At 38.5% G+C, this 22,552-nt stretch overlaps 1 protein-coding gene across 1 annotated transcript in view; it reads right to left on the bottom strand.

The window, feature by feature from the left end:
- The window catches only part of AGMO (alkylglycerol monooxygenase), a 394,492-nt gene that overhangs the window by 190,814 nt on the left and 181,126 nt on the right, over positions 1–22,552 (bottom strand). Inside the window, exons 6-10 of the mRNA XM_069094395.1 lie at positions 19,318–19,384; positions 11,801–11,866; positions 11,619–11,698; positions 8,325–8,459; positions 6,244–6,360 (exon numbers count right to left, since the gene is read on the bottom strand). Coding sequence (XP_068950496.1) covers positions 6,244–6,360; positions 8,325–8,459; positions 11,619–11,698; positions 11,801–11,866; positions 19,318–19,384 — 465 coding nt within the window. The remainder of the gene's footprint in view (positions 1–6,243; positions 6,361–8,324; positions 8,460–11,618; positions 11,699–11,800; positions 11,867–19,317; positions 19,385–22,552) is intronic.

The following is a 22,552-nucleotide window of genomic DNA, read 5'->3' as shown; positions in this document are numbered from 1 at the left end:
AAATTCCTTGCCTTTTCAAGGAGTATTCAGGCAATAGAGTGAGGAAAATTATTTGGAAATATTTTTTTAAATTGTTTTAAGAACTAAATGAGCATTTTAAAATATATAGATAGCTATAAATATAGATATAAAAGACACTTTACATACTTTTTTCATTTTATATAAATATGGTCCATTTACCCACATCGAGTAAAAAAAGATAAAGAAAAAATCCATAGAGTAATATTTACATATATATATACATAGAGTTATATTTACATATAAATGCTGATTTAAAATTTTAAATAATAGCATTTTCATAGACTACAGTAATAAATTTAAAACACACTTTAGGAATTTTGATTTATAACAATAAAATAAGTGTGATTCAACATTGAGGAAACAATTAACATAATTATGAAAACAACAAAAATACATAATTGAGAGGATGAAGAAAAAAGATTTTATTCTCAAGTATACTTTTTTAGAAAATTAAAATGCATAAGAAAAGTGTTTCTTTAATATGATTACTTTTATGTACCTAAAATCAAGTAATAGTGTTATTTTTAATTCTGAAACAAAATAATCTTCCTTATTACAAACTTTGATAAAAGTGTTTCACTATTTTCAGATATAATACTAGAAATGCTAATTCTAATAAGTCAGGAAAATAAAATTACATAAGTGACAAATAGGAGATGAAATTGTTTCTAACCGTAGATGACATACAGCAGTAATTTTCAAAACTCAGAGAATTGTTGTTGTCGATGCTGATTCTGATGTTGCTGCTGCTTCTGATGATTGGCTTCAGTAAAAATACAGGGTACAAAATAAACTCACAAATTATGAAAAGAGAACCCAGAGTCAGGCACTGTTTGGCAATGAATTTGGGTCGGGAATGTGAAGGTACCTACTCAATGCTTATGTCCTCAAAGTACATCTGCCCTTGGCATTTCTCTGTGTCTAGTACTTGCCTTTTTAATGGCATCCTTCATGGCAATGTGAACTCACGGGAAGGGGAGATGATCTTGAATTGAGGTATTTTGCAAAAATATAATGTTTGTCTCATATTCATACTTAGAAATGTGCCCATGGACCCTCAATTAAATTCATCAACATGTTCAATTCCCTAGATTTTTCTTTAAAGGAAGGGAGAAAAAAAGGGGATAGCCCAAAACCAAGGATGCAAATTTCCATTCTGTTTGCCTCTATGTGTGTGTGGTTTGTGTGTGTGTGTGTGTGTGTGTGTGTGTGTGTGTGTTTGACTCAGGGACTTTTATTCAGAACATCTGGTAGAACTTGCTACCACACTCATCAGCACACCATGCTGAGGTCCTTTCATGGTACAAAGGGGTGGGTGCCTCAAGACTGAGAATAAGAACCATTTGTCCCAGCTCCTCTTTCAGCTCTAGCCAAACAACCCAATTGTTAATGCTTGTACATTCTCATCTGCTGAGATTGTGAGGGAATAGACTAGCATGAGATTTTTTTAAAGCAAATGGTGATGGACGTTGTGCTAATGATGCCCCACTCAGAGCATTTGGTGTCAGTCCTCAGTCTACAGCCAGGATGACTAAAGGGTTGGCCAGCACACCCTATAACCATGGATGGGAGACTCAGAAATTTAGAGTTAGAAAAACCTTATCAGACCATCTTGTTCAATTCCCTCCATTTTGCAGATAAAGAAACTCATGCCCAGAGAGGCAGAATACTTTTTTTCAAAGCCACCCAGTAATGCAACAGGGATCTGGACCCAAGACTTCAGATTTATTCTACTGGACGATGCAGTATCCTATATTGTTCAGAGAGTTGTCACTGTTGGGAAAGTCCTGTTTGTGGTGAAAAGCCTTTCTAGATTCAAATTTTGTCTGCCATGGAGCAAATAATTTATAGGCTGCATATGTAAAGGGTGACATCTTAGAAGAATACTGTGGAAACTTTTCTCGGTCATCAACTCAAGTATTTAAAAAATTACAACAATCATAAACATAGGAGACCTTCCTAAATGTGATGTTAACCACTTCAAGTTCAACCTGCTTATCCACACAGGAAAAAACAAAAGGAAAAAAAAACAAAATAAACTTTAAAACAAGTAGATGAAAAATGTCTTTTGTCCAGACCATGAAAGTCATTTGAAAAGACACCCAATGGGGCTTATCTAGGGAAAATGAGTCAGACCCATCACTGAACAAAAGAACAAGAAGGAAGTATCATTTGGATAATCATGATGTTCTCTCAATGACCCCATTCTTCCTCCTAAAAATAGACTTGGCTTTTTGATATCAATCTTCTTTCAGTGATACTGCATGACTGTGTTAGGGGACTAAAGATCTGGAGTGGGGAAGGAAGCTCTGAAGAACTGAATCAGGAGAAAATACAGAGGGCAAAGAACAGATTCATAGTTGGTGTGTGAAGGCTGCAACACACTGCATAATTGCACACAATAATTGATATAAAGAATGTTATAAGACACATGTATAAGCAGGAGAAAAAAAAAACAAAGCTTGATCAAATTAGAGGAAGGAATAGCCTGTCTGATCCATTGGCATCCACACCAATTGACAAACAAATTGATAATTAATTCATGAAATTATGAAATGGGGGAAAGTACAATCAGTTTATTGGGTACTCAAGAAAGACAATATTGACAGTGTAAAACAAGGCTGTACTGCCACTTTAATAAGGCACAAAGATAAGTAACCACAGAAGCATGGGAAGAACAAAACCAATGGAGAGGGAAGAGGACTCTAGTGCAGGAGCATGTGTTCCCATTTTACAGGGTTTGAGGGACAAAAACAAACAAACAAACAAAAAAAACAAACAGGCCAACAACTATCTGTGCCACCTTGGGGCCAGTTCATTAACAGATCCAAATCATCTCTAACTTCTCAGCATTGTTAATGTTCTGCTGATCTGGAAGCGCAGATGTCTGCGATTCGTCTGGAATTTACACGGCATGGGCCAGGACCCTGACAGCAACACCTAGGTGGCCTCTGCTCATTCAGCACATGTCACCAGGATGACCATTTTACTTAATATACAATACAGTTTGTAAATTGTACTCCTTCGATCTTGGGGGCAGCTTGTACAGGACTTCTCAGTCATCTTATCTCCTGTTATTATCCCTTTACAATGACTCCCTATAAATCTCCTATACTGACTAAAAGCTGGGGAGGTGGTTGGGGTGAACAGAACAAGAAACAATTTTAACACAGAAAAGAATATGAGAATGGCCTGTAGAAACATAGCTGGAGTCCCTAAAGCAATTTTTATGTGAGGACATGGAGGAGACTCAGATGGCTGAAACAGCTATGGATGGGTTGTGATCTTGATTGCTAAAAAGAATGGTCAAATGGATGAGATTGTAGAACAATTGCAGTGTCAAAGTAAGAGGAATGTGAGAGAGGCAGTGTACTTTGGGGGAGAAAGTTGGCTGTGGAATCAGGAATTTCTGGATCCAAGACCTATCTATATATTCCTGAGCAATTAATTCCCTTCACTTCCTGGTACTCCAGGTAGGTGTCTAAAGCTCTACATTCTAGATGAATTCCTGATCTGTAGGGAGTTCTTTATACTAATGAAATATCTGAAATTAGAGATGACAGATAGACAACCAAGAGGTATGTTGATGCTTAGAAAGAAATAAAATACTCAGAGAAAGACTTTATGCAATAGGTAGGAGGGACATGGGTGAACATCACCCAGAATGGTTTAGGATGGAGGATGGCTTTGTACCATTTGAGGAATAGCTACATTAATGAGATCATGGGCCTATTAAAGTATCAGAGAGATGACTGAAATGAGAAGAAAACTGACTTAATCATGACAAAGCTCCTTAGAAAAAAGTACATGTCCATGCAGTATAATCCCAAAATAATTTTTTTCCAATGTGGAATAGAATGGCTAGGGCATTTTTTCACTCCACTAAATGGGAGGAAGAGTGGCCATTTTCTCCTATGACTCAGCATTTCTTCAAATGTATCCCAAGTAGTCTTTCTAACAGATGTGAAGAGAGTGTGAACACAAGGGTTTTATTTAAATTTCGGGTAAAAACAAAATAGAAACAAAATGGAATGTTATTGTACCCACCATAATATGTTTTTTTTTTAAGTTGACAACATGCAAATATGCATACATAGATTATGCCAAATAGCCCTGAAACAAAAATGGGTCTCAACAATATTCGATCATCAAAAAAACTCTTTAAGGAATCTTCCTGTCATTCAGAGTATATAATCAATCTGGATTCCTTCTTTCCTGATCACAGCAGATGTGACAATTTACTATATTTGCCTTGATAGCTTATTCATAAAAACCCTTCTTTCTCAGTTCAAATAGTTGCTTTGAGAACAAAATTAAATACTCCTTTTTTGTATGAAGATTCTTCATGGTGCCTTAGATCCATGTTACATCCCTAGACTTAGAGTCAGGCAGACCAGAGGTTCATAATTCTCCAAATCAGGAGTTCTCAACCTATCTATGAACATGTGTTCTTCCCCAATATTTTAATCAATGTAATTCAATATAATTGATTTTCTTTCTACTTCTTTTTGTTTCTAGAGAAAAGTTCCATCAACTTTGCCAGACTGCCACCAAGAGGGTCTATGAGATCCAAATTAAGAATTTCAGCTCCAAAGAATAATTCTCTTGTCCTTCATACTTCCTTCCTTTGTTATCACTATTCACCACTTCGAATATTTTACCCCTAAGAATGAGATCTATCTATATTTCTGGGCCCATCTACTTGGCTGAGACCCAGCTTTGTTGTTGTCATGGCTATTGTTTGGTTTTGTTTTAATTTTCATTAGTCTGCTGGATCTTTTGACTCAATGCTCTACTGTCACATTAATCTCATCAGTTTTCAACCCAATTTCATCCTCTTCCTTTGTCTTCCTCTTAATGGCGCCACCATTCTCTGTCAATCAAATTTGGATTCATTTTTTGACCCATAATTCTCTCAACACCCATCCAAATATTCCTTCTATACTATGAACTCCCTTTAATTATGTTTCTTCTTCATGCCTTCCCCACTTCAGGCTCACTATTCTAGATAAAATATAACCATCTCTTGGTGGATTGATGAATTTTAATCTTATCTCCAAGCACAGAGTTTCTTCTTGTTCTGCTCTGTTGCTTTTGGTTCCACATCTTTTGCCAGAGGAACCTTCCAAAAGAATTTCTCTCTTCTTTTTATTGCCCTGGTGAGCAATGCCATGTTTTTTTTCCTATTCCTATAGAAGCCCAAACTCCATTGTCCAGGAATTAAGACCTCTACCACTTAAGTCAAGCTTACTTTTCTATACCTACTGATCCCTTGAGCTCAAAATGACTCACACTCTATCTTGGTGGTTTTTTTTTTTCCTTACATTTTATTTTCATCCTAAGGTAGAATGCCTTTCCACCTCTGCTGACTTAATGCTTACCCCTTTTTCATGGGACTTTAGAGACAACCTTTTCCAAAATCTTCATTTGGCAAGAGAAGAAATTGGCACTCAGAGAGATTAAGACTAGTATCACACAGCAAATAAGTGCAAAGAATCAGGATTTGAACCTAAGTCCTCCAAATACCACTTCCCACATACTATGCCCTGAACCAAATGTCATCTTTGCTATGGCACTTTCATGATGACTCCCAACCAGGAATAATTTAGTTCTCCTCTGAACTGGTTGTGTTTCTCTTATGGTGTTTTTCAATCGGTATTGCAATTGTTTGTAGCCATATCTTCTCTCCTTGATGAATTTGTAAGTTCTCCATGGGCCCTTTCCAGAACTACCACAGAATCCAAGGAAGTAAGGGTGGGGTACAATGATAGGGAATCATTCTGTAAATATATATTAATAGGAATATATAAGCCTATTCCTTGAATGAAGGTACAAAGAATGAAAGGGAAATAAAAGTGTGCTTCTCCAAAAATAGTTTCTTCCCTAGTTTGGAAGTTGGTTCTGCCCAATCCCAAAGGCATTTTCTAGTCATCAGTTACGCCTAGGCTTACTAAGTTATAAAACTTCCTAAGATACCATTGAACATGGGCCCTTCCCAACAACTACCCTTGATGACATATACTAATCAGGGTTTTAGAGGTTCCATGTGAATTGAATTCAAATCCCTCAACATTAGTTTTTTCCAGGGTTCACTTAGACCCTTCCTGGGCTAAATTAAATCAGAGTAATTGACCTGATATAATGAGTGAGAATGTCTGCACTGGAAAACAAGGGACTAGATTATTCACCCCCTAGTTAGCTAGACATAGGAGAATTACTTACGCCTTTGTCAGCAAATGTGTCCTCATAAAAACCAAGCATCAGAGTAAACTGCACAAGGGCATACAGCTGGAGTGAGCCAGACACTTGGGTGGCATAAGGGACTTCTTTTCCCGTGACCTAAAGCAAGGAGAGAGATGGCCTTCTGGTCAGCTAAGCCCATCTTTGATAAAAAAAAAAAAGATATGCTTTACAAGTCCTCACCAAAAATCCAGGCCATTGGTAATAGTCCTGTGACAATAGTCACTTTGTTCGGCCCCCTCAGAAAATAAAATGACATGAGCAATTCCTAGTTAGAAAGATACTTAAGTGTCAGAAGATCTAGTTCTAATTTGGACACAACCACAACAAATGGGGGGACTCTGTGTCTCTGCTTCAGGCTCCTATCATCTCTGGACCTATCAGGCAGCCCTCTGCCTGCCCCAGCCCCTGTCTGCCATCTCGCTTCCCTGCTTCTCAGTGATTAGAGCTGAAAGGTTAGCAGTGCAGTGAAGGCAAGGTGTGAACTCTCTTAGGAACAGCTCCACCATTCTCCCTAGTAGGTCTCCTCTTCATGAGGGGAGGTTTTCCTATCCCTCTTCTCAAACTGAAGTGCCATTCCTGGTCACAAGAAGTCCTGATTAACAATCACTGCCAAGTGTCTCATTCCCTATAGTCATAAAATGTGAGGGCTGTGTCTTGGCTGACCCAACCAGGGCTGTTCAGCTCTACCATGTCCCTCGCTGGTGGATTTCCTCTTAAAGATAATAAATATCACCAAAGAACAGAGCAGCTGCTAATCCTGACCATGAACATGACCGAGCAGCGGATGGCCATGACCCCTCAGCCTCTTTCCCCACCTATAAGTACCAATATTATGGTGAACTCTAGAATCAGTCAAAGCAGGTGGGATAACCAACCAGCACCAGAGAAGATGAAGGAGGGCAGCAGAGACAGGTTTGGTCCAGCTGAACACGGTAACTGGGACAGGTGCATTTGGGTAAGTATAAAAGCCTGCAATCGTGAGCAGTCATCTAAAATGAAATTTATGGCTAGATTTTTAATAATTGCTACAATTTTAACAAGACACCAAATCTTCCACCCTCAATGGGAGTCCTTGCTTTTCATTACTCCATCTTGGCCCTTGCCATGACTAATTCCTGGTCTTTACCTTTTTGCTAATAAAGACACAATCCCTTTCCTTCTTGATATCTCTTCTATCTGCTCCAGCAGAGCATCTCACCATTTCCTGACTAACCATGGGTACCTCATTTCTCTACTCCTCGCCTATACAGGGACAAACTGCCCCGTCTATTCACACCCATCTCCTCTCCCTATGTAAAGGACGTGCCAACCAGGTCTGCCAACTTTAATCAGGCCCCAAACTTGCTAGTCTCCAACTTTGACCCCACCAAGGGTTGGGAGGCAGAGAATCACCAAACTGGACAGTTCATTGGAACTGGGTAGTCAACCATTCTAGATGAAGCAGACCTTATAGTGAATAAACTTTACCTGAATTATCTAATTATTCTCTATACTATTGAGTAATATAGTGATTACTAATCTTCTCTTTCCATTGTACAAGAGCTTAAATGGGTAACTTTGGCTTACAATGAATGTTTCTTTCCTACTTTCATTTAAGAAAAGTAAATGTTAACTCCTTGAGGGCAAGGACTTAGTTTTGTTTTGTTTTACTATCATCTTCATATCTTCAATGTCCAGCAGGCATAGCAACCAGATTAAGAAATGTTGATTGTTTAATTGGCACTGACATCTTAAACATTGCTTATTTTTTCCACATAGAGCTAGACTGGAATTCCAAGGGAGCTACCCATCAAAATTGCTTTGTTTTATATTACCCACAATTTTCTTTATTCAAAAAAAAAAGCGCTCATAACATTCAGAAAAAAAAAATTCTCAGGATATGGTAAGTTCTTCATATCACTCGGGGTGGGGAAGGAGGAATGAGCAGAAATTCCACCCCCCTGCTAAATTCCCCAATTTTCAAACTCTCATGTTGCTTGTCTCTAATTTATAGTAAATGGCACCCATAGAATTGAAAATTGCTTCGATAAAGTAAATCAGGATGTGGGAATTATCCTTACCTCAGGGATTTCATCAAGAAGACCAAGCCTAGGTTTGCCAGGACTCCATCCTGGTCCTTTGAATATGACAGACAACTTATTCCAGAACCCAGGTGTGATCCAAAATGTGGTCCAAATATAATGGAAGTGATGAAACTGTGGAGGAAGGGGAAGTATAGTTCACTTTTCCCCCCTTAGGTGAGGAAAAGTTTAAATAAATATGTAACCAAAGCATTAGATTTCCTTTCACTATTACATGGAATTTGGGGTGAATGATTCTTTCCCTTAAAGCCTTTTGACCACACCAATAAATTAAACAGTTGAACATCAAGTGCTTTCGGAGGGGAAACTTTTTGAATGAAACAATATGCATGCTGGGAAAAGTATTTTTAATGAATCCCAATTGCATTCTCCACAATGTTTCTCTAGCTCAAAAATATTTCCCTGATTATATAGAAAAGGCAGAGGAATTATATAAGAAACCATTGCAGTGGAAAATCTTTTTAAGAGATACAACTTCCAGAAGTATCAGCTAGCAGTTTGCACTCTGGTTTTCCATTTCTAATGATGAAATAAATTTTCTGTGCTATTGTTCATGTGAATGTTGGGAATGAGTGGTGGTGGTGGTTATGGGGCAGCTAGGTAGCAAAGTGAGTAGAGTACTGGGCCTAAAGTCAGGAAGACTCAGCTTTCTGAGTTCCAATCTGACCTCAGACAGTTATTAGCTGTGCAACTCTGGGCAAGTCATTTAATCCTGTTTGCTTTTCTTCATCTGTAAAATAAGTCAGAGAAGGAAACGGTAAAGAACTCTAGCATCTTTACCAAGGAAACCCCAAATGGGGTCACAAAGAGTCAGACACAACTGAACAACTGAACAGCAGACAATACACCTCTTCAAACATTAGGTGCCAAAATTTGTTGCTTTTTAAAAATGGTACAGTATGTAGACAACACAGTGTTGAAAATGCTGGCCAATGAAAAACCAAGCAGAGGAAGTCCAGTGCCCGCCTAGTCAACACACTGCTGGAATCCAAGTAACCCTTGTCAGGCACATAGAGAATCAGGACAGCCTTGAGGCTGTTTTACTCCATGGCAGTTGGACTTGAAGCCATAGGGAACAGATGACCTATAACTGCTGGTCCTCCGTGTTTGATGGACACAATCAAAGGAAGAAATATAAAGCAACTAAGAAGTAGGACAAAGATCCAGATGAGGGAAGTGGAACTTGTCAGTTTACAGGGAAAGAGTGAGAATAGCATCATGCCCTAAGTATGAGTGGAGAGCACAGGGCCATTAGAGCAGGCAAGGAAGAGGATCAATGGATTTGAGATATCGGGAGGGGGTGTTTCATCTGGAAGGTTAGAAACAGAAGCTGGTTCAAGAGTTAAAGTCAATAAAATGGCTAGGAAGTGAATACAAATAAAACAGTATGTTTTTGCAAAAGTAAAAGGTAGCATTGTGTTCTACAAGCTCTGAAACTCAGAAGTTCTGCGTTAGCCCTGTTTAAAGCTCTAGCGATGCAACCAGTCACCATTCCTCTCCCAGAGGGAATGCTTAGTAAATATGGTAGGAATTGGGGGGTAGAATCAAGGGAAGTATGAAAGGATGGAGAGACGGAAATAAAGGAGGAGGAAAGGAAGGAGGAAGAAATCACATCAGAAGAATCGGGGGAGTAGATAAGAATTTGGGACAAACATTATAGCAAGCAATTACTAAAATGATGACTATTTGAAGATTCTGTCAAAATCTGGTCCACCCTTCAGGGATCAACAGAAGTTCTCCTTTAAGCTGTGAACTTGGCTTTCTCTAAACTCTTTTTGGATGAATACTCTGCATGATACATCTTCATCAACGTAATCAATAAATTGCTAAAACTAGTGAGGGCATTCTCATGATACTGAGAAGGAAAGCAAATTGAATAGCTTTCTTCAATACAGATAACTATCGATACTCCCATAATGGAAATATTCCCATATCTTTTTCTGTATCTACATATATATGTATATATACACGTGTATGTGTGTATAGATGTGTGTACACATATATGTGTGTATGTATATATTTAAAAGCTTATCTCAGAGCAGCTACTATTTTTTATATTGGACAATATGCTTTGAAAGGAGGCCTACCTACCTTAATCTGTATTTCCTTAATCTAAAACTCCCTTAGAACTCTCCAGTTTTAATACTATTCCAAAAATTATTACTGCTCAAATATCTTGATTTCCAAATGCCCCTCTACGCTGCCCCCTGCCTCCCCCTGTGTACCAAGTAGTACTTGTAAGGTCCCTGAGCTGGACTTTTTCTCATATGACCAACAAAATGTAACTGGCACAGCCAATCCAATCCATCTAATAGATGGAATTTCAATTCAACCAAGACTCCTATTCTTAACTACACCCCTTCCATTTGTAATTATTTCTGGCATTTGGCCTTAAGTAGATGTGGTTACTGTCCCCACTAGGTTTCTTGAATTAGAACATAAGCTTGTATCAATTAGGAATTAGCTCATAAATTGTCCTTTTCATCCCCAGAATCCAGGACAATTCCTGACATGTTGTTCAATTGTTTTTTAGCTGCATCCAACTGTCTGTGACCACATTTGGAATTTTCTTGGCAAAGATGATGATGTGGTTTGCCATTTCCTTCTTCAGCTCATTTTTCAGATTAGAAAACGGAGACAAACAAGATTAAGTGACTTGCCCAGGGTCATGGAGTTAGTAAGTGTCTAAGATCAGAAACTCAGGGACATAAGTCTTCCTGACCCCAGACCCAGTGTTGTATCCACTGTGCAACCCAGCCATCCCACTTGTTACATGATGTGTACTTAATAAAAGCTTGTTGATTGATTAAAATGTTTGATAAGTTCAAGGTGTATTAGGATAGAGGGAACCATGCAGGATAGATTTTTGCAAATATGGAGTGCTACAAATGTTTTCTAATGAATGGAGGCCCTATCACCTGACAAACCTCTTAGATTTTTATATTCAACACAACAATGTATAGAAAAGAGATCCATCCTCAGAGTCTGGAAACACAGGGTTCACATAGTGCCTGTGAAGTATTCAACACAACAATGTATAGAAAAGAGATCCATCCTCAGAGTCTGGAAACACTGGATTCACATACTGCCTGTGAAGCATACTGTTCCTCATGTTTGTCCATGGAAAGTCATGGAACCTCCTCCCTCCCTTTCACTGTCTCTCCATCCCGCTCCGTGTCTCAGTCTCTCTCTGTAGACAATTAATAAATGCTCATTTGGTTTGACTTGACTCTATTGGAACCATTCCCCCAAAATGAAAGAAGTTATTCATACCTGTACTTTGAGTGGTTCAAAGGTGTTAATTGGGTGGGTGAGGCCATATGAAACTTTTTCATTTTCTGCTTCAAATGTTCCTGGAAGAGATACTTAAGGAGTGAAACTTGAGATACCATTCACTTCATTTATGCTAATAAGAATATGAATTTGATTGTCGCATTTCCATTAATGTTACTTACCAAAAATTCTATCCCAAATAATAAGGGTGCCAGCAAAATTTTTATCTATGCAATAACGGTTTCTGCCTAAAGGACAGAAAAAGAAAAGGAAACAGGAAAATTACCGCCAAAGAACCAAGAATGAAATTAAAATATTGAACCAGCTTCTAGTCTGGTTCTATTGAACAATATCAAGACTTCAGAAATACCATGACTTTTCTGGGCCTGTTGCCTCACTAACAGCAATATACTGAACACAAGTGTTTACTATGACTTCATGTCTGGCTATTATATTTCTGAAATGTATTCCCCACAATAACATACTAAGAATTCCTAATGCAAATAACAACTTCGTCTTTTTTCTTGAGTTAGGGAAATTGAGGCTCAGAGGAATTTTAGAACTTGCCCAAGGTGGCTCAACTGCTAACTATCAGACTCAGGTCTCTCAATTCACATCCAGTTTCAGTACATTACACTGAATTTCTATTCAAATATATTGACTCATGACTTACCTCACTTTTTTTCTTTTCCTTTAATTCTAATGAGATAATTGTGTAAACTTGTTTCTTTGACTTTCAAGATTTTTAATCAATCTTGGTATAGTTTTAGAAGCATTTAAGTCCTAAGGATGTTTTAAATGTACAAGTTTGTATTTATTAGAATGTGAATTGGAAATAAGACTGAGTACTATTGGGTTTTGTCCTGCCTGCTTGAAGAGGATTAAAATGATTTTACTAACATTGGGGTCAAAGTGCAGTCCATCTGACTCTGGCTGATTTGGATGGACCAACATGGACTTGGAAGGTTTTATCACAGCTTGGGCAGAAATAGTCCTTGAGAACATGTGGAGTAGAGATGTCTCTAAATATGCACATCTCATATTTCTTCTGAGTCACTGCAATTCGACTTTTCTCATGGAGCACAGTGCTGTCTTTGATGTGGGCAATCCTGTGCCAGTGTCTCCCATGTCTCATCATTGATTCCAAAGATCATTTGAAAGAGTTTGAGAGCATGCTTGTATCGTCACTTTAAAAGGTTACTTTTCATTATTTGATTTTCAAAAATATTTTCTTATTAAATTTAACCAGTTATCTTTTTAAAATTAATCTCCTTATTTTTAATTTTCAACATTCAGTTTTATAAGATTTTGAGTTCTAAATTTCCCCCTCCCCAAGATGACGTGTGATATGATATAGGCCATACATCTATAATTTTATTAAACATATTCCCACATTACTCACATTTTGAAAGAAGAATCAGAACAAAAGAGAAAAACCATGAGAAAGAGAAAAAAAAAACAAGAAAAAAGAGAAAATAACATGCTTTGATATGAATTCAGACTCCACAGTTCTTTGTCTGGATATGGACAGGATTTTCCATCATTAGTCTTTTGGATTAGTATTAATTAGCCTTAGATCATTGCATTTCTGAGAAGAGTTATATCTATCAAAGTTTTCCATCAGCCACTATTGCTGTTAATGTGTACGATGTTCTGGTTTTGTTCACTTCCCTCAGCATCAGTTTGTGAAGGTCTTTCCAGGTTGTTCCAAAGTCCACCTGCTCATCATTTATTTTGCCTTTTGGAGGGCAGTTGGGGTTAAGTAACTTTCCCAAGGTTACAAGATTTTTTTTTTTTTTGGTATGGGTGTTAGGTGTCTGAGGCCGGAATCGAACTCGGGTCCTCCTGACTCCAGGGCTGGTGCTTTACTCACTGCACCACCTAGCCGCCCCTGCTCATCATTTCTTACAACACAATCATATTCCATGATATTCATATACTACAACTTCTTCAGCTATTCCCAAATTCCTCTCAATTTCCAATTACTGGTATGAATAATTTTTGTACATGCAGGTCCTTTCCCCTTTTTTATAATATCTTTGTGCATTATTTCTTTTAACCTTTGTGTGAGCATTTGCCTTGTGTGAGTTCTATGGAATATAGCCTTGTAAACATTTGAACAATGTGGTCATCCCACTGGAGTTGCACACTACAATAGTATTTGAATGTTTGGCAGTTCAGCCCAAGAAAGGACTCCAGTGCCCAGCACATTATCTTGACAGGTGATCTTCAGAATCTTCTTAAGACAATACAAATTAAATTGATTCCATTTCCTGCCATGGTACTTGTATAATGTCCAAGTTTCTCAGGCAGACAACAATGAGGTTAGCACAACAGCTCTGCAGACCTTCAGTTTGGTAGGCAGCCCTCTTTTCTCCCACACTTTCCTTTTTTTAAATTAAATTTTATGTTCATTTTTGGTTTACATCATTCATTTCCACAAGATTTTGAGTTACAAATTTTCTCCCCATTTTTCCCCTACTCACCACTCCAAAACAACGATCCCACTGTATACCCCTCCCCCAATCTGCTCTCTCCTATATCCTCTTCCATCCCCCCATCCAACTTTCCAGTAGGGCAAGATGGATCCGTATATCCCAGTGCCTGTATATCTTATTTCCCAGTTGCATGTAAAAATGTATATTGAATATTTAATTATAATATATATATATATATATATATATATAACATTTAATTTTAAAACTTTGAATTCCAGATTCTTTCCCTTCCTCCCTCATCACCCAGCCTTACTGGGAAGATAGGCAATTCACTATAGCTTGTACATGTGTAGCTACACAAAACATTTCCATAGTGGATATATTGTGAAAGACCGACTATATTTCCCTCCATCTTATACTTCCCCCCACTTGTTCTATTCTCTACTTTGAACCTGTACCTTTTCAAAAGTGTGTGCTTCTAACTTCCCTCCCCACCCTCAAACTGCTTTCCCCTCCATCATCCCCCCTCATCCTCTTCCCTCTTACTGTCCTGTATGATGAGATACCCTATTTAGTGTTTATGTCATTCCCTCACCAAGCCAAATTCAATAAGAATAATGTCTACCCATTCCCTTTTACCTGTTCTTCTCTTCCATTGCAACAGTTTTCCCTTACCTCTTTTATATGAGATAATTTACCACATTCTGTCTCTCCCTATCTCCTCTCATTATATTCCTCTTTCACTTCTCAGTTTCACCTTTTAAGTATTATCCATTCCTACTCAATTGGTCCTGTGCCCTCTATCTATGTATACCTGTACACATATATACACACACTCACATATGTATTCATACACCCATATACCCTCCCATATATATATTCCCTTCAACTATTCTCACACTGAGAAAAGTTTCAAAAGTTATAATTATCATTTTTCCATGTAGGAATATAAATAGTTCAACTTTGATAAGTTCCTTTAGATTTCTTTTCCCTGTTAACCTTCTCATGCATCTCTTGCATCTTGTATCTGAATGGCAAATTTTCTATTCAACTCTGTTTTTTTTTCATCAAGAATGCTTTAAAAGTCCTCTATTTCACTGAATGACCATATTTTCACCTGAAACATGATATTCAGTTTTGTTGGGTAGGTAATTCTTGGTCCAGCTCCTTTGCCCTCTGGAATATCATATTCTAAGCCCTTTGATCCTTCAATGTAGAAGCTGCCAGGTTCTGTGTTATCCTGATTGTGTTTCCACAATATTCAACTTGTTTCTTCTTGGTTGCTTTTAATATTTTCTCCTTGATCTGGGAACTCCAGAACGTGGCTATAATATTCCTAGGAGTTTTCTTTTTTGGTATCTTCTTCAAGAGGTGATAGGTGGATTCTTTCAACCTCTAATTTTCCCTCTGCTTCTAAAACTTCAGGGCAATTTTCCTTGAGAAATTCTTGGAGCATGATTTCTAGGCTCTTTTATTTGTCATGGTGTTCAGGTACTGCAACAATTTTTGAATTATCTCTCCTGGATCTATTTTTGAGCTCAGTGGTTTTTGCAGTAAGATATTTGATGTTACCTTCTATTTTTTCATCACTTTGGATCTGTTTAATAATCTTTATTTCTCACAAAGTCACTAACTTCCATTTGCTCCAATCTAATTCTAAAGGAATGATTCTCTTCAGTGAGCTTTTGAGATTCTTTTTCCATCTGGCAAATTTGTCTTTTTAAGGCATTCTTCTCCTCATTGGCTTTTTGAGACTCTTTTGCCATTTTAGTTAGTCTATTTTTGAAGGTGTTATTTTCTTCAGTCAGGATGTTGACTCTCATTTCATAATTTTCTTGCATTTTTTCTTTCTCTTCTCAATTTTTCCTCCACTTTTCTTATTTGTTTTTCAAAATCCTCCTGAAGCTCCTCTATGGCCTGCAACCAAGTCATATTTTTCTTGGAAGCTTTTGGTGCGGGAGTTCTGATTTCATTGTCTTGCTGCCATTCCATGCTTTGATCCTTTTTCTCCCCAAAAGTAATCCAAAATTGGATTGCTGTGCTTGCTTTGCTTTCTTTGCTTGCTCATATTGCCACTCAATTACTTGAATTTTGACCTTTTTGCCACAGTAGAACTCTGCTTCCAGAGAAGAGAGCTTTGTCCCAAATAGCTGGTGTTATCAGAGCTTCCAGAGCTATTAGTTGGCTGCACTCTCTGAAGCCTCTGCATGCTCTGGCTTACTGGTCACACACCCCAGGACTTCCACCCTAGACAGTAATCCATATGAAAGCAGGTTAAGCAAGAGTGTTTTCCCCTAAGAATTGTTGCTTGTCCCCCTGCAATCTGCAGGCCAGGAGCTTAGATGCAGACACATGGTGACTGCTGCACCTCAGCCACTTCTCACTCTGAGGGCAGAGGCTGGAACTCACTCCCGGACTCCCTGTTCCCAAAGTCTATACTGACCTCTTACTTTGTCTTTCACATTTATGGGTTGATAATTCTGGAAACCACCACAGCTGTTGGTTATCTACTCTCCTGACATCCCTCTAGCCATGGCTAGTCAGGGCACCCTGGGTTTTAGACAAGCAGGGCTATGCTCTACTCCCAGTGGGCTGCAATGAACCCTTCTTTCCCTCCTGCCAGTCTATCTTCAGCAGGAGCTATGTTTCTCTCTGTCACTTTGTGGGTTCTGTAGCCCTAACATTTGTTTAGAGTAATTTTTCTAGGTATTTTAGGTGGTTATGTGGAGAATGCAGGAGATTTTCCTGCTTCTACCACCCCCCCTCATCTTGGCTCCACAACCCTCTCCCACACTTTTCTTTGGAGCCTCCCAAACACTGAGCTAGTGCTGTCAATTTGTGTGTCAACTTCATCATGCATATGTGCACTCCTAGAAAGTATACTGGCAAGATAACTGAATCCATCCACAGAATTTCATATGTCTCTATTATCTGTAACTGGTGTTTCCACACATGACTGGGGCGGTGCTGGCTAGTGAATAACCTCTTTATGATTGTCTAATTGACTGGTCTCTTCTTCAGTTGGAAATTCAGCTAGTAAGGCATTGATTTCAACCTGAGGTATATAATCAATACAGTCAATTGTCAGGCCAAAATTAACACAAGTGGTACAGAATTGATATATATTTTGTTGCACCTCAGCCTCAGAGGCTGCATTGAGATAATAATCATCTGCAAAGAAATAGTCATGCACCAACTATCCCTCCCCTTTAGTCTTGGCTTATAATCTTTTTTTTGTAATTATCTTCAGGATAGCAGTTGACTTTGTTTCCTTCTTTTTTTATCCTCCCTCAAGGTGTCTGGCAACATCACTGAAAACATCAAGCTAAAATCCATGGTAGCAACAACATAGCCCTGCTTCACTCCTTTGGTGACTGGAAAAATATTATAATATTGCCCATTATGCAGAACCCAGGCAACCATGCCATCAGGAAACTGGCATATAACTTTCATGAAATTCTTTGAGAAACCAAATTTTGCCATGGTCTTCCACAAGCCCTTATAACTGACAGCACCCAGAATTATAAGTTTGTCTCCTTTTGGCACATTGATGATGTAGGTCTCCAGGTTTTTATAGAATTTTCCTTTGACATCATCAGGGTTCATCATGATGGGAGCATAGGCACTGAAGATGGTGGCATTGTGCTTTCCTGCAGGTGCCAAGTGTATTGTACTTTTATCTTTCAGAAACCCAGTGCTGTCACCTGTGAAAGAGGGGAATTTTTCTTTTCTTCCCTTAAGATATTGCCATCAGCGTGTCTTCTGAAACCAACTGCTAAATAATCAGAGTTCTCATAAAACAGGGATTGGGCTTCACTTTTGCAAAATGTAATTTCTTTAGTTGGTTAATTACTAGTGATTAGATTTAAGAGGGCAGCTAGATAAAGCACTGAACCTGAAGACAGGCAGACATCTTCCTGAGTTCAAATCTGGCCTCTGACACTTATTATCCTATATGACTCTAGGCAGACATTCACCCTTTTTGACTCAGTTTCCTAATCTGTAAAATGAACTGGAGAATGAAATGGTAAACCACTCCAATATCTTTGCCAGGAAAACCCCAAATGGAGCAACAAAGACTCAGACACCACTGAAACAACTTGACAACAACAATTTGGATTTAAAGTGTCAATTAAAGTGTTTGTATTAACAAAAGTAACAACCATAATAAGAGAAAGTATTTATAGAAATTTAAGATTTACAAAATGTTTTACAAATACTGCCTCATTTGACCATCACAACAGCTCTCAGAGATGACTTCTAATATTATTCTTTTCTCTTTTTTATGCTTGCTTTTTGGAGGAGGGAAGTCAGGGCAATTGGGTTTAAGTGACTTGCTCAAGATCACACCATTAGTGTTAAGTGTCTGAGGTCGGATTTGAACTGAGGTCCTCCTCACTCCACGGCTGGTGCTATTCTAATATTATTCCAATTTAATAGGTGGAGAAACTGAAATGATCTAATTGAAAATTGTGTGTGTGTGTGTGTGTGTGTGTGTGCTTTATAATGCATAAAGTGGCTATGGGAAGAATTTAGGATTTGCTATCAGAGGACCAGTGTGATGTTAGTCCACTTAACCTTCTGAGGCTCAATTTTATCATCTACTAAATTAGAGGATGGGGGTGAGGTTAGTCTACATGCTTTACAAAGTCTCTGCCAGTTCAAAAGCTATGATCCACTGAGACTTGAAAAGCTTCTTATTCCTATACATTTTCCTCATTTGTTGCCTCAGGAGAAGAAAGCTCACTTAATCTAGTGTCTAGATAGCATTGGGAGCACAGAAGAAGTCCAAGAAAGGTTCTCTCCCAACTGAATAAGTGAAACTGTTAAACATAGGAGCCATCTCACATATTTACACATGGCTCAAGTGGAATTGTCTCATGGGAAGCAGAGGCGTGAGATGTGGCAAAGAACATGCTGGAAGCAGATTGCCCAGGAAGTACTACCATCCAAGTGTGAGCAGAGCAGCAGTAGGTTCTGTGTCAAAGGCTTGGGCCATTGCATGCCACTAGCATTATTCACAGGGCTACTTAATCCATTTCCTCTTCACTCAGCCTGGTGGGGTGCCAAGGAGGAGAAGGTAAGCAGACTTTTACATGCCTTAGCAATAAGGTCAATCCAGACAAACAAGTCAGCATCAGGCTCCTTAACATAGCTTTGATGTGATAGCTGCTTTCGGATAAAATTCCCCAAAGGGCTAGCATTAAAAGCATGTGTTTAAGTTTAAACAATAGTGATACATGGACCCCATGATCACTCACCATGGTGAACCCGATGATGGCTTGGGGTGTTGAGAATAAGTTCCAAAGGTCCAAGGTTTTCAATGACCTGTTTGAAAGGAAAGTGTTATCACATATAGAGAAGTTGAAAAGGCACTCAAAGTGTAACTGTACACATGTAAATAAGCATGTCACTTATGAAAATCCACTGGATTTAGTACAACTTCAAACCTCACTACACATACAATGAGGTTTGAGGATATATTTATGTCTTTGCTAGAATAACCACATGGAAGAGGGATTAGGCTTGTTCTCCTTGATCCTCAAGGGAAGAAGAAGGAACATTGGCTGGCAGAGGAAAAAAGGCAAACTTGGGCTTTATGTAAAGAAAATCTTCCTCCCTTTAGAATTATCCCAAAGTAGAATGGACTGCTGTGGGGGGAATAGGGAGATCCTCTTTTCTGGGGATGTTCAAGGAAAAACATGTGATGGTGTAAAAACAGCAGTGATGATGATGATGACCAGTGTCTATAGAGTTTAGTTTCACAAAACATTTTATGTAGATTAGCTGATTTTATCTTCACAAAAACTTTCAATCTATAGATGGGGGAACTGAGTCTGAAAGAGTTTAGGTGACTTGCCAGGATCACACAGTCAGCAAATGACTAAAGACATGGTTCCTTCTACCGCTGAGTCCTCTGCATTCCCGCCCCCCCCACCCCGCGCCTTCACCATGATCCTCCTGCCTCCTTTCTGTGGTGGCATCTAGAGGAGAGTCTTAGCCCAGCACAGGATAGGCTAGGTGGATGTTCTGATATCCTCAGATTTTGCAGGTCAAGACTGACATGTCACATAGAAGAATTGAACAGAATTATCCTATGGAAATTGTTTTCTACATAAACCCTCAACTCATACATCAGAAATTCATTTTACGTAAATTAATGATGAAATTTACATGATGTTTTAAGTCAGATAAAATGTCCCTTGGCTTCTCCTTCATTTACCATCTCCATTGATTCCCTTAAACTTTTCTGTCCAATTAAAGTTTTCCATGCATTGCATCAAACCACCAATTTCTTTCCTAGTCACCCTCTCTGATTCACTTGATAGAAAGTTGGTGATATATTGTCAGGAAGAAATGTTTATTTCAATTTTGAGAATTTGTGATAAAGCATTCTGGCAAGGTAGGAAACCTTACTCCAAAGACAAACTTCATGATTGTCAGCAACTCTAAGAGCCCAGAATAGAAGACCTTTTCTCGCAGGCGTTATTATTTGTTTCTCCAGTACCTAGCACCAGGCTGGCATGATGATTGGGTCATCACCACCACTAGCATCAAACCTTGTTGTCAACTAAATGCTAGGCCAAGATTTGTAAGTTGCAGGCTGTCTTGCTTATCCTGCATTTGTAAAATGGAGATACATAGAGAGGATAAGACATTTTCCTCTGACTTCCTGTGGCCACACTTGGCAATACTTGAATACATATCTCTTGATTCCCACACCAGTATTTTCTCCGCTCGCTACTTCTTGTCATGCCTGTTTTAGGCATGGGTCAGTGATAGAGATATTGTCAAGGTTACTGAAGGGATGATTTTTTTTCTTTGTCTAAAGTATCTGTGAATATGTTGAAATGTGTGAACCCTCCATTAATGGAGAACTTCTGTCATCATGGAGTTTCTTATGTTCTTATAGTTAAGGATACAATTTTATGATAGAGTAGTTGCCAGAGAAAGAAGCTTGGGTCTGGAAGTTACATAAAAGATTAGTTTGATATGTTAACTTATATGATAGTTCTAGAAGCAAAGGCAGTATATATTTTACTAAAGGGCCCAAAGCAAAAACTGGAAGGAGATCGTATGCAAGGGTAAGCAAGGTAACTGGATATGTGTGTGGGGGTGGGGGTTGGGAGTAAGGGTTAGTTGAGATGTGCAGCATAGTGTGGCATTATCTAGAGCTTCCTACATACAGTGGTTTAGACATGTTTGGTTCCTCTTCTATGTTGAAGGATCTTTAAAATATAATGGAGAGTGATTTAACAATCACATCTTTCAGTAATTTGATGGGCTGTCATCAAGAGTTGGTGTGGCCAAAAGATTTATTGTCTTGTGATGAACCCCGCCCCCGATGATGAACCTTTTATAAACAGACTCAGATGGTCCTTGGATGATGACTATACAGCCCATTCCCAGGCTCACATTTGAAGTCTTTATATGTTGTTTGGCCCTGCCAAAGGTTATCCCAGTATTCAATAAAACAAAATTACTTTTGCCCCAAGAGTATATTGTTACTGAATTTTGAGATCAAGTGAGAAAAATCATCACAAAAGTGCCTTGATAACTGTAAAGCTCTCTTCATTACATAAGGTAATATCTGCCTCATTGAGCCTGACTGAATTTCATCTCATATTCTGAAGTTATAAAAAGATCTCCTTACTAACAGGACATGAGGAGATTGGAAGAAGTCATTGGTGAGATATAAAGTGAATATGGTTTTCTAGCAATTAAGAGAAACTTATTAAGCACCAACTATGTAGGAGATACTATAATAGGTGCTTGAGACACAAAGAACAATATAGATACAAGACGTGTTCTCAATGAACTTTCAATGTACAATCCAATCTTTCAATTTATAGATAAATATTTGATGAAGAAGAAGAGTGGATGGATGGATGGATGGATGAAACAAAAATGGGCATCTATCACCAACCATTACATTGAAATATTAAATATGAATCTTTACTGAACCAATGAATCTCTGGCAAAGGTTCATACGGGCAAAAAAAAAAAAAGATTTTTATCCTTGTTTGCCCCTCCCCAGCCCAACATGTGTTCCAAAAACAAACAACAAAGGCAAAGGGGGTGGATGGATGGAGCACATAGCCAACAGGCTTCTTCCACCCAGATGTATTTCAGATGATGAGAAAGGGTGGGGGTGCTGTAGTCACAATGAAAGCAGTACTGGAGGCAAGTACATTCAGATGACTGCAGGCTGGCCTGGGTAGTATTTTTTAAACATCTTAATCGCTCTTTAGCCCAAAGACAATCTTTACACTCATGAAGGTTGAAGTACTGGTGATATCAGACCTATTATTTTTCTTCCTGAGCCAAATATAACAAAGAGCTCCACATCTTATGTCCTGGTGAATCTGAGAGACCCCCTGGGGGAAGAAAGAGTCACGCCCTAAACCCCTCCTATTCGGGCTCCCTCAAGCACAAAGTCTGTCTTTTGTTTTCCAGGTGAGATGCAGTTGCTAAATTAACACGATTGAATTTTAA

The sequence above is a fragment of the Petaurus breviceps genome, unplaced genomic scaffold (genome assembly GCF_028583685.1).
Source record: "Petaurus breviceps papuanus isolate PSGF00001 unplaced genomic scaffold, PetGlider_PUasm1.0 218, whole genome shotgun sequence".
NCBI classification, from domain to species: domain Eukaryota; kingdom Metazoa; phylum Chordata; class Mammalia; order Diprotodontia; family Petauridae; genus Petaurus; species Petaurus breviceps.
This window is presented reverse-complemented; position numbering and strand designations above follow the sequence as displayed.